The following is a 17,205-nucleotide window of genomic DNA, read 5'->3' on the forward strand; positions in this document are numbered from 1 at the left end:
AATTTAAATCATATGAAATAAATAAAATTTCCTTAAGAGAAATGATCTCATGATTTAAAAACAATGTCACATCTAGTTGGAATTATTAGAGAAAAGACAAAATTAAAAATATGAGTGACAATCCAGTTAACTTTCCTTCATAGTCCTAATAGAATATGAATCAATAATCAATAAGTATAAACTTTCAATCAACTTGGTTGCCTGCCATAATTTGGAAAGTAACCTAAGAAATCTTAAATGTAAAATGAATCTCTGCAATTATACAAATGACTTTCCAATCGCCTATTTTTTTGTGAAGTACTAAAATATAGTATATATTTTGGGCTTTGGATCCCAAGTGGTTTCTAGTATAACTATTTGACTTTTCCATAGTAACAAAAATATAATCATATACAACATACAAATTTAATGAACATAATTAAGTTCCAAGTAGACCTTATTCTAACAAAGGAGGTGGAGGGTCACATTTGAAATCCAGGTTATAATCCACTGATTTGAGATATAAGTCATTAATTTTTCTTTTTGATTGAGCTATGGAATTTAATAAAAGACTGTTAGCTGAAATTCTCAAATTAACTGAAAGTTTATTTTCATAGGAACCATAACATATCTATCATTTTCAGCATAATTATTATCAACCATATAGGTTACATTTATAATTTATCTTTTATCAATTGAGATACTTAGTTTTGGTTAACCCTCCCTCATCTCTCTCCTCTAACCCATCTCCCTAACCCCCATCCTGCTTTAACCCTTCCAACCTCGGCATTTCCTCTATGACTTAAGATCTGCAACCCTACCATTCTCCCTTGATGCCTCAATTTTTTCCCTTTGTCATAGACTCCTTTCTAGTTCCTAGGTATGAATACACTCTCTCCCCCCCAAATAACACACATATGTATAAGCTCAGCTAGAATCTGCGTATGAGAAAGCACATTTGGTGGTGGTCTTTCTGTGCCTGAGTTATTCTAATCAAAATAAATATTTTCCAGTTTCATCCATTTTCAACAAATTTAATTTTTATTTTTATGAATGGAATTCCATTGTACATACATATCACATATGGATTATCCATGATTCAGTGAATGGACATCTAGGCTGACCCCATTTCTGTGGTATTAGGAAGACTGAAGCAATAAACTCTGATGAATAAATGTCCTTGTAGTAGAATACAGAGTCATGTGGGAATATGCCCATGAATGGTAAATGTCTATTTTTGGCTCATTGAGAAATCTGCACACTGCTTTCCACAGTGGCTATAGCATCTTACATTTCCACTAACAGGGAATAAGGGTTGTTCTTTCCCCACACCCTTGACATTATTTGTTATTCATTGTCTTCTGGATGAAAATCATGCTACTAGAGGTGAAAAGAAACAAATTTATAATATATTTATTTATTTACAAGAAGAGAGGGAATGAATAAATGTGGGCACAACAAGGTCTCTTGCCCACAGCAAACAAACTCCAGATGCATGTGCTACTTTGTGTATCTGGCTTTATGTGGGCACTGGGGAAGTGAACCCAGGTGATAAGGCTTTGCAAATGAGTGCATTTAAGCACTGAGCAATCTCTCCATCCCAGCAATTGCAAAGGAATTTATTTATTTATTTGAGAGAGGCAGACAAGAGAGAGAATGGGTACAACAAGGCCTCAAGCCACTGCAAATGATGCATGTGCCACCTTGTGCATCTGGCTCATGTGGATCTTGGGGAATGGAAACTGGGTCCTTAGGCTTTGCAGACAAGTGCCTTAACTGCTAAGCTACCTCTCCAGCCTATCAAAGAAATTTTAATTTGCATTTCTCAGATGACTAAAAATGTTGAACATTTCTAAATCTTCTTTAGTTCATTTTTGTAACTTTTTAAAAATTTTCAACCTCCATTTGTATCCACAATATATTCTGGATTATAATCCCCTCCCACCATGCTTTGATATTTTCTATTGGGTTATCTGCTTAGGTATTATTTAGTTTTTTGAGTTCTTTGCATATTATAGATATTAATCCTCTTGTGAGGCATATAGCTGACAAAGATTTTCTCCCATCATGTAAGCTGTCTCTTCACTTGGTTGTTTCCTTTGCTGTACTGAAGCTTTTTAACTTCACAAGGTCCAATTTATTGATGGACTTTATTTCCTCTGGGTGGCCAATATTCTTTTCAAAAACGTTCTACTCATTCTTACATCATGAAGTTTTACCTGTAGTATTTTCAGAATTTCAAGTCTCACATTAAAGATTTTCATTGATTTGGAGTTTACTTTTTGTGTAGGATGAGAGATAAAAATCTAGTTTCATTTTTCTGTGTGTGGATAAGAGTTTTCCCAGAACCATTTGTTTAAAAGACTCTTTTCTCCAAAGAGTATTTTTGGCATTTTGTCAAAAAAAAAAAAAAAAATAGGTAGCTATAGTTGCACAGGTTAACGTCAGAGTCTTTCATCCTGTTGCATTATCTACCTGTTTGTTTTTATCCTACTACCATGCTTCTTTTGTTACCACGGCTCTGAAATACAGCTGGACATCAGGTATGGAGATATCTCCTACTGCATTTCTCAGCCTCCACCATACACACACTTACTTCAGGATTTCTTTGATTATCCAAGGTCTTTTTGTACCTCAAAATGAATTTTGAGATCTTTTCTCCATTTCTTAAAAACATGACATTGGAATTTTAATAGGCATGGCATTGAATTTGTAAACTTCTTGTGGTCAAAGGCCAGTGTTAAGACCCTATTGCTGAAGACTCTATATGCAGCTGACGCGTAAAATGCAATGACATGGCTGGAAGCCAGGAGAGAGTCAGTCCCCAGACAGTCAGCATGTCTAGTGCCAGAAAGTGCTACATAGGCGACTGGGGGAAATGACCAAGATCTGTCCAAGCAACGCATTGTTTAACCTAATTAGCAACAAATAACCTGATGTGATGCCCACACAAGTGCAATAGTGGTACACAGCCATGGTGAGGAACCAATTGCTCTTGAATTGGCCAACTGATCCACTCAGTGGTACTAGACCCATAGCTGGAGCTGGGAAACAAGTCAGAACCATACCCAAACACAAGCCCACTCTACAATATCAAGCTACCATCAATCACGGGGTATAAGAGGGCCTACACCTATCAAACTGTCTATCAAAAAAGTAAGTGTTATCTCAATTCTCCGGGTGCTAACTTACTCTCTGTTGAAGAATCTGCTTCTCTTTTGCAGATAGATGCAGAGCCTAAGAAGAGAGCTGCCCCAACATACCTCAAAAGGGGCCCAACTGAAACTAAGAACAACTGGCGAAACAAGCAAGGGTGATGTTTTCCTGTGAACCGGATACCAGCACAAAGGGGAAGGAGACCAACGCAGAGAAAAATCAACTCCTACCAAATCAGAGAGCCAGAGCCTCAGAGGCCCCCAACACCTCAGCACTGAAGCAGACCAAAAATGAACCCAACATGGCTCAGGGAAATTTTGCAGAAGAGGGGGCAGAAAGAATGTCAGAGTCACATGTTGGGTCATGATTTGCAGAGACATTTATTATACCAATAACTGGGGGCTAACTCCAGAATGCACGACCCATTTTCATCAACAAGGAGGGTCCAATGGGAGGGGGTAGATCACAGATGAGCCTAAAAAATGGTACCAAACTGCCTGTATTTACTGAAAAGAAAACTAATAAATTAAATTTAAAAAAAATTTCTTGTGGTAAGATTATCATTTTCACTATATTAATTCTTCCAATCCATAAGCAAGCATCTTTCCATGTTCTAATCTATTCTGCAATTTCTATATTTAGTGTTTTAAAGTTTTCGTTATAGAGGCCATTATCTTCCTTGGTTAGGTTTATCTTTTTTTATTTTTGAGGCAATTGTAAATAGAGATGTTTCCATGATTTCTTCTGTAGCTTGTTTGTTACTGGTACAAGGCTACAGATTTTTATGTGTTTATTTTGTAACCTGTCATTTTGCTTAAAGTGTTTATCAGTTCTAAGAGTTTTCTGGTGGAGTCTTCACCTTATACATAGTCCTTCTAGTTCAGGCCTATGTATAAATTATAGCACTTGTAAATAAAGATATTTTGACTTTTTCCTTTCCTATTTGTATCCTTTTAACTTGCTTCTTATTGCCATAACTAAGACTTTCAACACCATATTAAATTAGAATGATGAAAATTAACACTCTTATCTTCTTATTTGAATGGAAATTCTTTGGGTTTCCCCATGTAATGTAACATTGGTTGTAGGTTTGTTGTATATAGACTAATGCTGAACTATGGTTCTGTCTATTCCCAGGTTTTTTTTAGAACTTTTACCATGAGGGGATATTGAATTCTGTCTGAAAGTCTTTTGTGCATAGTGATGATCATATAACTTCCAACCCTAAGTTTAGTTATGTAACATATTACATTTATTGCTTGACATGTTGAACCATCCATCCATCTCTGGAATAAAGCCATCTTTATTAAAACAGCTGATCTTTATGAGTTTTGTCTGCAGGTATGTTATTAAGACTTGCTGCATCTATGTTCAACAGGAACATTGTCTGTAACATTATTTTCAGCATTTTCAATCAGGCCTCGTCCTTCTGAAAGAGTCAGCATTCCCCTACTGTCCCAATGCAGAACATATGACCCAGTCTCAATGGTGGTAATCTCTCAAACCATTGCCAACTGAACTGGACTGAAGTCTCTATACCAAAATTTTCATTTTTTTCCATTGGCCAAATTTACATCTTTCTTATTCCTCTGCTCTTTATTTTCCTCTGCTGAATATGCCAATCTATTACAAAATCAATTTTCTCAAGTTCTCAAAACACAGGCAGAATACAGCAAGCCTCTAACACAAACTGCTTCTAGCCCAGTTCTAACAAAGTTCTTTTATCCCCTCATGAGCTGAGCCTCAACAGTCCATAGTTCTCTTTGCACTTAGGTCCCGAAACTCTCACCACAATGGTCCATCATACTCTTATTGCAGCAATAACTCAGATACTTAGTATGATTTTCAAAGCATAATTTTGCTGTGAACTTTAACATTAGAACATGTTGCAAACTGGTCATATTCCCATCATGTTAATCTGCTTTTGTCTACTCTTACCTACCCCCAATTCACTCAAGCCCTTCCTCATTGGGTTATCAGTAATCACTGCTGAGTTTGAATGCACCAGTCTGTTCTTATGCCTCACAGCGCACTGTGGCTCTTTCTGCCCCCTCTTCTGCAATTTCCCTGAGCCTTGGGAGGTGTGTTACAAGTCTCCTGTAGTGGTAAACTCTCAGCATACTCTTATTTTCTGTTTTGATGAATTTTGAATCTCCTCATTGCCTATTAAAAAAGGTACTCTAGCTAGCAGTGAGAGCAGCACTCATATTTGATATACCACTTCCTCTGTAATGCTTCCTGGATTCTGCTGGATATGATAGTGTTAAGTACTTTGTCATTTTTTTAAATTTAATTTTTATTTATTTATTTTAGAAAGAAGAGGTAGATAGAGAATTGGGCATGACAGGGCCTCCAGATACATACACCACCTTGTACATCTGGCTTATGTGGATCCTAAGGAATTGAACCTGAGTCCTTTGGCTTTGCTAACCTCTAAGCCATTTCTCCAGCTCCATTTCTTGTCATTTTGATGGGCTTTGGGGCTCCCTGGTAATTTTTTGGCATCTGTACAAAGCAGGTTCTCTAACCAAGAGTGAGAGCAGCATTGATCAAAGGACATAAACATATTTAAAAGACATTCTGATAGATATAATCTCTCCTTTTAGCCAAACAACAGTAGAAGTTTCCCTCTAAGGCTTATGACCTTTTAAGCCAATTCTCAGTACAAGGCATGAATTCCTTCCCACTGCCTTTCCTCATATCCAGTCAGAATGCAGCTGATTACCCCAGTAAGATATATACCACTATTGCACCAGTGGGTACTGTCAAGAGTCTTAGGCTCTACTCATCCCCACTCCCTTCCCCTACCACAAGTCCATGAGAAAAGCCACATCACTCAAGGTTCCTCCCTCAACTGGGAAAGCTACCAGGCCCTAAGGACATTAAAAGCCATCATATGCCATTCTCTCTCTCTTTTTCTGGTCCTCTTTCCTATAGTAAGGTACTTGTTCTTTGATCTCTATATCTCTTTACGTAATCTCTCACTCTGTCTGTCTATTCTTACACATACAACTAGCTGGCAGTGATCTTGTTTCCATCTCAGTTCCAGCTGTTAGTTTCCTAGCCCTTGTATGTACACAGGACCTGTGACTGCAACAGATTATGTCAAAGGCATGGCATGTTATATCCATGATTAAGTTACTTTTCATAATGATATATACCAATTAGAAAGACTCTTTATAGTTTACTGGTTTTGAAGAAGAAAGCTGCCTTGTGTGACCTGACTTGCTATAGAGGGCCACATGACCAACCCCAGCAAAGCCTTTGGGAAACAGCCAGAAAGAAGCTGAAGGCTTCCAACAATTTTCAAGATGAGAACTATGTAGTATGAACAACAAAGTAAGATTAAAAAGGAATCTTCCTAGCTAAGTCTCAGATAAGACAATAGTCCTAATGGCTATTAGGGAAGGTACTCTAGAGGAATAGGACAGAGAGAAAGAGAGAGAGGGAGAGGGAGGGAGAGAGAGAGAGAGAATGAATTTAAAAGGGACTGTTGTAGTCAGGTTCACATTGCTGGCAGATAACACCCAACCAATAGTAGCTTGTGTGAGAAAAAAAAAGGGGGTTATTTTGGCTTAAAGACTGAGGGGAAGCTCCATGATGGTGGGAGTCTTTAATACCCAAATTGCCACTAGGTGAGGACCTAGCATTCAGAACACATAAGTTTATGGAGGACACCTGAATCAAGCCACCATATTCCACCCCCGGCTCCCATAAACTGATAACCATACATGATGTAAAATGCAATGCATTCATCCAACTTTAAAAGTCCTCATAGTTCTTGTCAATTGCAGTGATATTCAAACATCCCAATAGTCCAAGTTCTTTTAACTGAGCTGCAATACAAAAAAAAAAAAAAAAAAAAAAAAACCCATAATGGCCAGAATAAACATTCACACTACAAAAGATTACATTGGGCATAACAAAGAAATATTCAACCAATAAAAGATTTAAACAGGGCAAACATAGAACTCTGTAGGTATAATAAGTCCAACTCTAACCAGTAACGAGTCTTCATGTCAATTCCAGCCAGTGACGAGTCTCTGGGTTTCCAATTCTGCCTCTCCAGCTAGGCTACTCACAGTGCCAGAAAACTTCACTTGGTGCTGGCAGCTCTCCTTGGCAGTCATCCCACAGCCCTGGCATCTCCACGGGGCCTCTACTGCAACCCATGGTTCATCCTCATGGCTCCATTGCATCTCCATGCAGGTAATTCAACAAGCCTGCTTCACATTGCCCATGGCCATTTACGAAATACAAAACTGTGTTGCAAACTCAATAGACCTCTCTTTCCTGCAGTCGTTATACTCCATAATACCAGGTGAGCTACCAACTTATTAATCCAGCAGGGCAATAAAGCAGACTTTGAAGACCAGGACATGACTTTGGCATTTAGGCTCCTTCAAAAAACTGCATTCTTCCCATTGCTCCAATGCAGATCAGCTGGCCCAATATCAATGGTTGTAATCTTTCAAAGCTGCAGCTGAATGGACAGAAGTTTCAGCCCAAAGTTTTCATTTCTGTGCCATATCCTTCTACTCTCACCAGTCCATTTCGATGCAATGTAACCCTGCACAAGTTCTCAGACTATGGGCATAATAGCAAGGCTCTCACATAAACAGCTTCTAGCCCAGTCCAGGCAAAGTTCTTTCTAACCCTCATAAGCCAAACCTCATAGTCCATAATTCTTACTGCATTCAGGTCTTTCAACTCTGACCAGAATAGTCCATCAAGCTATACTTACAGCACTGCAAGGTATCTCTTAGGCTACGATTTCAAATCCTCCCACTTTACTCACAAAAATCAGTTCCAAAAGGTCAAAAGTCACACAGTCAGGTTTCTAACAGCAATGTCTCCACTTCTGGCACCAATTCTACTGTTTCAGTCAGGTTCACATTGCTGGCAGAATATACCCAACCAAAAGCAGCTTGTGGGAGGGAAAGGGTTTATTTTGGCTTACAGACTTCAGGAGAAACTCCATGATGGTAGGGGAAACTGATGGCATGAGCAGAGGGTAGACATCACCTCCTGGCCAATATAAGCTGGACAAAAGCAACAAGGGAGTGTGCCAAACACTGGCAAGGGGAAGCAAGCTATAACATTCATAAACTCACCACCGACAATACTGCCTCTAGGAGGCTTCCGTTTCCAAACTGCCACTAGCTGAGGACCTAGCATTCAGAATATATAAGTTTATGGGGGACACCTGAATCAAACCACCACACGGGTTTACTAGATTGGCTTACATAGTGGTTGGATAATATAATAATGGCTGATAGGCAAGGTTTTATAGAGAAACAGAACCAAATGAAAGAGAAAGAGAGTTAAAAGGAAGTTATTAGATTGTCTTACATAGTGGTTGGGTAATACAATAATGGGAAAATGCATGTTAGAGAAGCAGAGAACCAGTTCCTCAGACCAAGAAGTTGGACAACTCAGCAGTTGTCCAACTAGAAGTTATGGAGGCACCAATGGTGATGAGTCCACACTGAACATCCAAAGAAGCTGGGTACTGTCAAGGAAGGATGGCAACAGCAGGTACAGACCCTCTCATTTGGAATGAGCAAAGGCATGCACATATAATTTGCTTAGGACTTAAACTTTTTTTCTACTAAGTCTCCTATTGGAAGCACCTCCCACACTGAGAGAAAGTCCTTCAAACCCGGCCTAATCTCCTGACTCACTAAACTGTGAGATGAAAAATGGATTGTTTTAAGCCACTAAGTCTTGAGTATATTGTTATATAGCAACAGATAGTTAATACAAGGCCAAACCAAGCCAATAAAGTATCAAAAGAAATTATAGTAAGTTTGAAGCTCATGTCATTGAAGATGATATGATCATGTATATAACACATAACTTATTTGAATTATTAATTTAGGCAATGTTTTAAGTATGTTAGTGTACAAAATCAACTTTATTTCTATAGTCTAACAAAAGCTAATTAGAAAATATTTAAAAAATATTATTCACCATAGCATTAAAAGTATCATAGATTTAAGACTCTACCTAATAAAAATGTGGGAGACCTCTATAAAAAAATATGTGTTGCATATAGAAATCAAAGATGACCTCAAGTAAATAAGAGAGATATAGCATATTTCTAGATTCACTCATCAAAAATGTCATTGGTGTTGTCAATTAGTTAGTGATGACTCTCTGGTAAGACTAAAATTGATAATAATGTTTGCCTCTGCTGACAAGGATTAAGAATACAGGAGCAAAAATAAAAAGCAAAAATAAGTCTGTTTCTACATGTATCCTTTTATATTTTGAATATAAAACCAAGTATATATTTTTTTAAATGGTCATAAAAGGTACCAGAAACATTCCCTTCAATATTTAAATTGTGAGGGAGGGAAAATACTCTATCCATCTACCCAAAAGTATAGTGTCAGAACTACTCAAGGTATTAAAACAAAATAGAGAAATCTTACCAGGGGATAATAAGTAAATCAGCACGGAAATCTAACTAGGCAGTATTCTTAGTGGAAAGAAAAGGTACCAACTCTGGACTGATTTTAAAATTTTTCAATATTTTAAAATTTCTGCTATATTACTTATTTTAAATTTCAAGTAATATAGCAGACAGTATTCTAGATACTATTTATACCTTGCTACTTTGCAATATACTCACTAAACTACTGGTCTAAAAAAATTAATAAAGCAGCAGAAATCTGTTTTATCTAGTTTTAGCAATTTTCTAAAATATATGTTCCCTACCTTGTTAAAACACTAGCTATAACAAATTTTCCTTTGATGTTGAATCTTAAATATTGAGATAAGGGCTGGAGAAGTGGCTTATCAGTTAAGTGCTTGCCTATGAAAACTGAGGACCCAGCCAGGCGTGGTGTCACATGCCTTTAATCCCAGCACTTGGGAGGCAGAGGTAGGAGGATCACCGTGAGTTCAAGGCCACCCTGAGACTACATAGTTAATTCCAGGTCAGCCTGGGCCAGAGTGAGACCCTACATTGAAAAAACAAAAATTTAAAAAATAAAAGAAAACTAAGGACCCTGGTTTGAGGCTCGATTCCAAGACCCACGTAAACCAGATGCACAAGGTGGCACATGCATCTGGAGTTCATCTGCAGTGGCTGGAGGCCCTGGCATACTCATTCTCTCTCTCTCTGTCACTCTCAAATAAACAAAATTTAAAATATTGAGATGTAATCTCATGAATATTACTTAGAATATTTAATTACTTAGAATATGTGAGAAGAAAAATCTGTAAGTATAATGAATTATATCTACAGAGCTGCCATCCTATTTCCTCATACTTATAAAAACAGGTATATTGCATTAAGTTCAGTCCATTATCATTCAATAAACTAAAATATGCACTATTTTGGGTCCTAGGTCAATTAACAGTAATTGCTCACCTTTCTTCATTTGAATGATTAGGTTTGCCAATCTGTGTAAATTTACTTCTCAGAAGTTACTCTTCCTGTCATTAACATCAAATTTTCCTATGATGTGCCTTTCTGTACACAGTAGAGCCTGATTCCATCCCAGGTAATAAGATTATTTTACACAGTTACAGTACTATTTTAGTTATCTTCTTGTTTCTGGGGCAAAGCACTTAACCAAAAGCAGCTGATGAAAGGAAGTATTTTATTTTGGCTTAAAGTCTCAAGGGAAAGCTTCATGAGGGCAGGGGAAAGCACAGCATGAGCACAAGCTAGACATCACCTTTGCCATGGCAGTTGGAACATAGCAGCATTAAAGTAAATCAAATTTTGGCAAGGGGAGCTGGCTATTACTTCTTCAAGCAAGCCCCCAACAACACACACACTCCTCCAGCAAGGCTCCATCTCCCAAACTGCCACCAGGTTTGGAACAAGCATTCAGAACACATGAGTTTATGAGGGACACCTAGTTAAAACCACCACAAGAACACTGCAAATTTTATTTCATATCTAGGATTATTATTAGATAAACGAATGTGCATATGTTCTAAGTCTAACTGAATCAACATTATAATTTCTAAAATGTAATATAATTTATAAGTGAAGTCTAACTACATTTCCCATTGGCATTCAAATAATTTCTTCTTTTCACCATTCTAAAATGTGAGGATCTGGGGCTGGAGAGATGGCTTAACAGTTCAGGCACTCGCCTATGAAGCCTAAGGCTCATGTTCTACTCTCCAGATCCCACCTAAGCCAGGTGCACAGTGACGCAAACATGCAATATCGCACATATGCACAGGGGGGAACATGCATATGGAGTTCAATTGCAGTGGCTAGAGGCCCTGGCATGCCAATTCTGTACCCCCCTCAAAAAAAAGGCAGTCTCAAAAAAGAAAAAGGCAGTCTACTGAACTTGCCTTAAAAAAAAATAAACATTAAAATGAGATGATATGAATTCTGGTCAAATTATCATCTTTGACAATGTTAAATTTGGAGGTTTACTGTTTCTCAACATTTAGAACTGACATATTTTGAACATCTAAAACTTCTGTTCAGTACTTTTTTACTGTAAAAATGTATTTAGGCAAAAGTTACTATAAATGTAGATGACTATCATAATCAAAAGATATGGAATGAATTTGCTTTTACTTGAGCTTTAAAGTTTAGGTCTGGGCTTTAAGTGCCATATCTCAGGGAAACAAGTATATGATTGCTGATGTTCTGGTCTATAGCTAGGAGAACAAAAGGCGTTTTCAATTTTTGTGGGTGACTGTAACTATTCAAACTAAGTATTTTCTATAAAAAGAATCTGACAACAAAAAACATGAAATTATTTTATGCTATTGAAATTTATGTTACTAAGAAAACATCTGTTAAGCTGTTAACCTTGCTCAAGAATTTGTTATGCATTAACAATTACTTAACATGCATGCTCTTACCGTTCTCGATTAAATTTGAGTGAATGAAGAATAGCTGGCCTTTTTTGTCTAAGGTTCCACAAGTGAAGGGTATCATCTGTACTTGCACTAACCAAAGCACCCTGTAACAAAACATGACAAATTAAGTCTTAAGGCTTAACTAATTATAGAAAGCAGGAAAAGAAAACAAATTCACTGAATAATACATTATTCCAAGGATTATGCAACCTACAAATACAACAAAAGACACCTGCATATGCTTCTGTTAGAAAGGTTAAAAATGTTGAGAATGCAAGGTAAATGACATATGGATGGTCAGGATGTTTAGTTCAAGAAATACCCATTTGCTAGTAGAAAGGAATTATTAACATAGCCTTATAATAACTACTAAAGACTTCCTAAATTTTCTTTATTAAAAATGAGCTTAAAGATTTTATATCTACAATATAGCATTACAAAATGTTTATCCAACATTATTTTTAAAAATTTATAAATCAAATACAGGTTGTATAAAAATTCTCCTTTACAACAATTTTCTATGTCCCTCAAAAGTATATATTCTTCCTTAAAAGTATACTTATAATTTAATTTGATTCATAAAATCCAAGAAGTTTTAGGAAGTATAAAACTATCAACAATAGGGCTGGAGAGATGGCTTAGCGGTTAAGTGCTTGCCTGTGAAGCCTAAGGACCCCGGTTCGAGGCTCGGTTCCCCAGGTCCCACGTTAGCCAGATGCACAAGGGGGCGCATGCGTCTGGAGTTCGTTTGCAGAGGCTGGAAGCCCTGGCGCGCCCATTCTCTCTCTCTCCCTCTATCTGCCTTTCTCTCTGTGTCTGTTGCTCTCAAATAAATAAATAAATAAATAATTTTTAAAAAAACTATCAACAATAAAATATTTCTCTACCTCAAATTCATAGTATAACTATAAAAACACCAAGATTCTGTGTATCCTACACCACAATTACAAATGAATCTCACATCCAATACAACAGAATGTGATCTACCTCTTAATATAGTGGAAAGTATTTGGACAGATAACTAGCTGCCACATACAACTTTTTAAGTATGTTTACACTGTTTCTCTGGGTTAAAAAAGGCCATTTTAATATGTCAGAACTTTTACTATGATAATACTCTCCTAGCTGCAAATGTCACATTAAAGGTACTCTAGAGTACTGACTATTCTATGTGCTTCTCACATGCAAGGCAAGCACTCCATTAGAATACAAGTTATATAGCAGAAATATGGTACTTTTGAGATACCTAAACTACTTTATGTATTTGCCAAAGCACTTTCTTACAAAGTAATCTTTCATAGTTTACAATATAAATTGTATACATAAATGATTCTCCTTTTATGATGAAATTATTGCACTATGAAAAGTATGTTAAATTTTCCAGCAGTTATTTCTTCCTTGGGAGTTAGAATAGAGAAGATAGGAATCTAAATGTCTTTCTAAAATAGTTCCTAACCCCGAAAGAGTCTGTACCCTATTATCTTTTGATTTCTATTGTCTATCTTGGATTTCAGTCTGAGAGAGGAATATCTTTATTAAAAATTACAATCAGAGAGTTGGACAGACGGCTTAGTGGTTAAGGCACTTGTCTGCAAAGCCTAAGGGGACTCATGTTTGATTCCAGGTACCACATAAGCCAGATGCAGTGATGCAAGCATGCAATCCCACACATGCGCACAAGAGGGCACGTGCATCTGGAGTTCAACTACAGTGGCTGGAGGCCCTGGCAAGCCAATTTTCTCTCTCTTCCTTTCTCTCCCCTTCAAATTAAAAATAAAATTACAACCAGAGAGCATCTCCACAAAAAAATGTTTGAAATGTCTTACAATATTCCTACCTAAATAGATACACATATCCAAAAGGGTATTAATAGGAGCATTTAAACATGAACTCATGATTTAACATCCTTCAATAAGATTTATCTTATATATATGTTGGGCTGCTTTATTTGTAAAATGAATATATGCTTTCTTTATACAAACCAGAAGTTATTAGGATTTCTTTTTCCTTTTATAGAATTTTATTATTTATTTGAGAATAAGAGAGAAAGAAGGGGGAGAGAGAGAGAAAGAGGGAGAGAGAGAGGGAAGGAGGGAGGGAGAGGGAAAGAATGGGTGCACCAGGACCTCCAGCCACTGCAAATGAACTCCAGATGCACGTGCCACCTTGCACATCTTGCTTATGTGGGTCCTGGGGAATTGAACCGAGATCCTTTGGCTTTTCAGGCAAGCACCTTAACTGCTAAGCCATCTCTCCAGCCCAGAATTTCTTTTTCTATTTAACGTTTTTAATTGATAACTTTCCGGCACATACATAATGTATTGATCATAATCCCCTCCTACTACCTTCTCTTATTTCCCTACCCACATTCCCCCTCCACTAATCCCTTCTACCTTATGATTAGTCCCTCTTCTATTTTGATGTCTTTTTCTTGTCCCTTGTTTATCCATGTCAAAATGTTGATAGGCCCACTGTCATACAGGTCTGGTGCAAATGGCAACAGCTGTTGAGAGGTCATGACTGCAACAGCCACCTCATGTATAGAAGACTGTTCCAAAGCACTCCCCTCAGTTCTCTAGCTCTTACGTTCTTTCTGTTCCCTCTTCTGCTATCCCTGAGCTAAGAGGGTATAGTACAGTTGTTTCATTTAGCACTGTGTTCTCAGGACTTTGACTAGTTGTAGGACCCCACAGTAGTCACTGCCACCTGCAAAAGGAAGCTTCCCTGGCCAAAGGTAAGAATAAGCATAAACATTCAGAGGTTAATTTGGTAGCCAAACAGCAATAATAGCTTCTGCCCTAGGGTCTATGCTCTTCTCAGTCATAGGCTTCTGACTAAGTTACCTCCAATGGCCATGCCACCATTGTACCAGTGGGGGCATTTTGCCTAGCTGGTTGGTTGTGTACATTCATGAAGGATCCATGATTCTGCTCCCTCAGCAACCCAGACAGCACTTTCCAGCACTGACAGCGAGCAGGGAAGAAGCATACAGCTCAGTCACACCTTGCTTTCCCAATATTTCACAACCATAACAACAGGGGGTTACTATCTAGTTCTGCTGGGCTACCAAGATCATTGACAACGGCCTGTACTATTTTCAGGGGCCTCCAACAACAACACACTCTCATCAACAACACACTGGGAGGTATACCATGCCTGGCAGGAAGGTTTTCATGTAACAGTTGGTGGCTTCTGGCAGCAACATTACCCACATCCTCAGCGTCCTTATGCCATGCTATCACTTTTTAAACGTTATCTGTTTTAGATGCATGTGTCTGGGATTCATCTGCAGTGGCTGGAGGCCTGAATATGCCCATTCTCTCTCTCCCCTCTTATAAATAAATAAAATAAAATAAATTATCTGTTCTTAAATTTGCTAACACAAAAGGTCTCCCCATGGTGTTTCCATGGCCAATTTAGTTCTAGTTAATATGTACCACTTTCTCATCTATCCTGCTTACCTAACCACATTTAAGCCCTTTAACCCACAGTATTCTGCCTTTTTACTTACATAACTATTATCCCTGCCCTTTTAAGTTCCCTCAGCTTACCTCTTTCAAAGTTCTTTTCTGGCTTCCTGTCTTCTGACTCTTATTTCAGTGTAGATACCAATCTTGAAATTTAGATTTAAGATTTGCATATGACAGAGAACATGCTGCATTGTGTTTTTTTTTTTGTTGTTGTTGTTTGTTTATTCGAGGTAGGGTCTCAATCTGGTTTAGGCTGATCTGAGATTCACTATGTAGCCTCAGGGTGGCCTCGAACTCTTGGCAATCCTCCTACCTCTGCCTCCCGAGTGCTAGGAAGGTTCTTTTCATTTTTTCTTAGTTACATGACATTATGTAATACAGGATCAAACTTAGAGCCTCAAAGACAATTCTCACATGAAAACAAGTCATGCCTACCAATTTATGCAGAAAGCAATAGGCTGAGATTCCCTCAGCTAGAAACAACAGGTTGACACTTTAGATAGTAATAACTTATTATAATAAATTTCATTTGTTTGCTCGTTTTTTGAGGTAGGGTCTCACTCTGGCTCAGGCTGACCTGGAATTCACTATGTAGTCTCAGGGTAGCCTTGAACTCATGGCAATCCTCCTATCTTTGCCTCCCTAGTGCTGGGATTCAAGGTGTGCGCCACCATGCCCTGCTATAATAAATTTTTAATGTTTTATATTTTCCTCTACATTTCTCTTTTGGTACTCTATACCAAATGTGCCTACAAGGTAAAATATGTAAGTTTGTCAATAAGAAAGATCTTGTGGCCTTTTGAAAAAAAGAGTTTGAACCAAGAAAAGCAAACAGTGGTCATTTGCCATACATCAAAAAATTTGTCTTAGGTATTAGAGACAGGAAGTTCTTTGAAATATTTTACCCATGTTTATAGTTATAAATTTGTAGGAACATATAGGTATGGATATTGATATATATAAATATATGCATAAGCTGTAAGAAAACATCGCCATGCTATGCAAAAACAAGCAATCATTTTCCTAAGGAGGAGAATTCAGTCTTCAAAGTGCTAGAATTTGACATGGCCCAAACTTTTAAAGCATTGTTGCAATCACTGGCTAACTTAACATAAAAGAGCTTTACTCAACTGTAGAAGCCACTTTAAAAATCTGAGTAAGTAAGATGGCTGTGGTAACCTACAAATAATGAAAGGACTGCAAACTTTCTGAGCTTTATAAATATACCTTGTTTGTAAAAAACTCTTCACCACAGTTTCACAAAAAATAAAAAGGTAGATGGCTAATTATCATAATAACTAGGGAACATAAATATAAATGCATATACAAACCAACAAATGCATATGGAAATAAAAGATAAGTACATATATAGATAAAAGATGTGTGTGTACACAGATGAAAGCTTATAGGTAAATAAGTAAAAGATTATTTCACTGGTATACAAGCAAAACATGATGCTGGGCAGGACTACAAAATGGAAATTGGTAAAAGAGCATGAATAGAAGAAAAGCTCAATGGTGAGCAAAGCAATTAAATGACTTTAGGTTTAAGAACAATCTATGCTGTGTGGTCATTACAAAAGAATATTGTGATGCATACAGCACTTTTACTTTTAATAAATGTAAATTTAATAAATTGATAAACATAGGAGTATAAATGTGAGTGAGCATACATACATATTTTTAAACATTTAGAACCATAAAATTTATCATAATATTAAAGGAATATATCAGCTACAGTTTGGACAACCATA

At 37.3% G+C, this 17,205-nt stretch overlaps 1 protein-coding gene across 10 annotated transcripts in view; it reads right to left on the minus strand.

Moving 5' to 3' along the window:
* Positions 1 to 17,205, minus strand: part of Stxbp5l (syntaxin binding protein 5L) — a 265,174-nt gene that overhangs the window by 193,422 nt on the left and 54,547 nt on the right. For all 10 annotated transcript variants that reach the window (XM_045147811.1, XM_045147808.1, XM_045147806.1 and 7 more), the window contains exon 5: positions 11,986 to 12,086. In XM_045147811.1, coding sequence (XP_045003746.1) covers positions 11,986 to 12,086 — 101 coding nt within the window. The remainder of the gene's footprint in view (positions 1 to 11,985; positions 12,087 to 17,205) is intronic.

The sequence above is a fragment of the Jaculus jaculus genome, chromosome 4 (assembly GCF_020740685.1).
Source record: "Jaculus jaculus isolate mJacJac1 chromosome 4, mJacJac1.mat.Y.cur, whole genome shotgun sequence".
Classification (NCBI taxonomy): Eukaryota; Metazoa; Chordata; class Mammalia; order Rodentia; family Dipodidae; genus Jaculus; species Jaculus jaculus.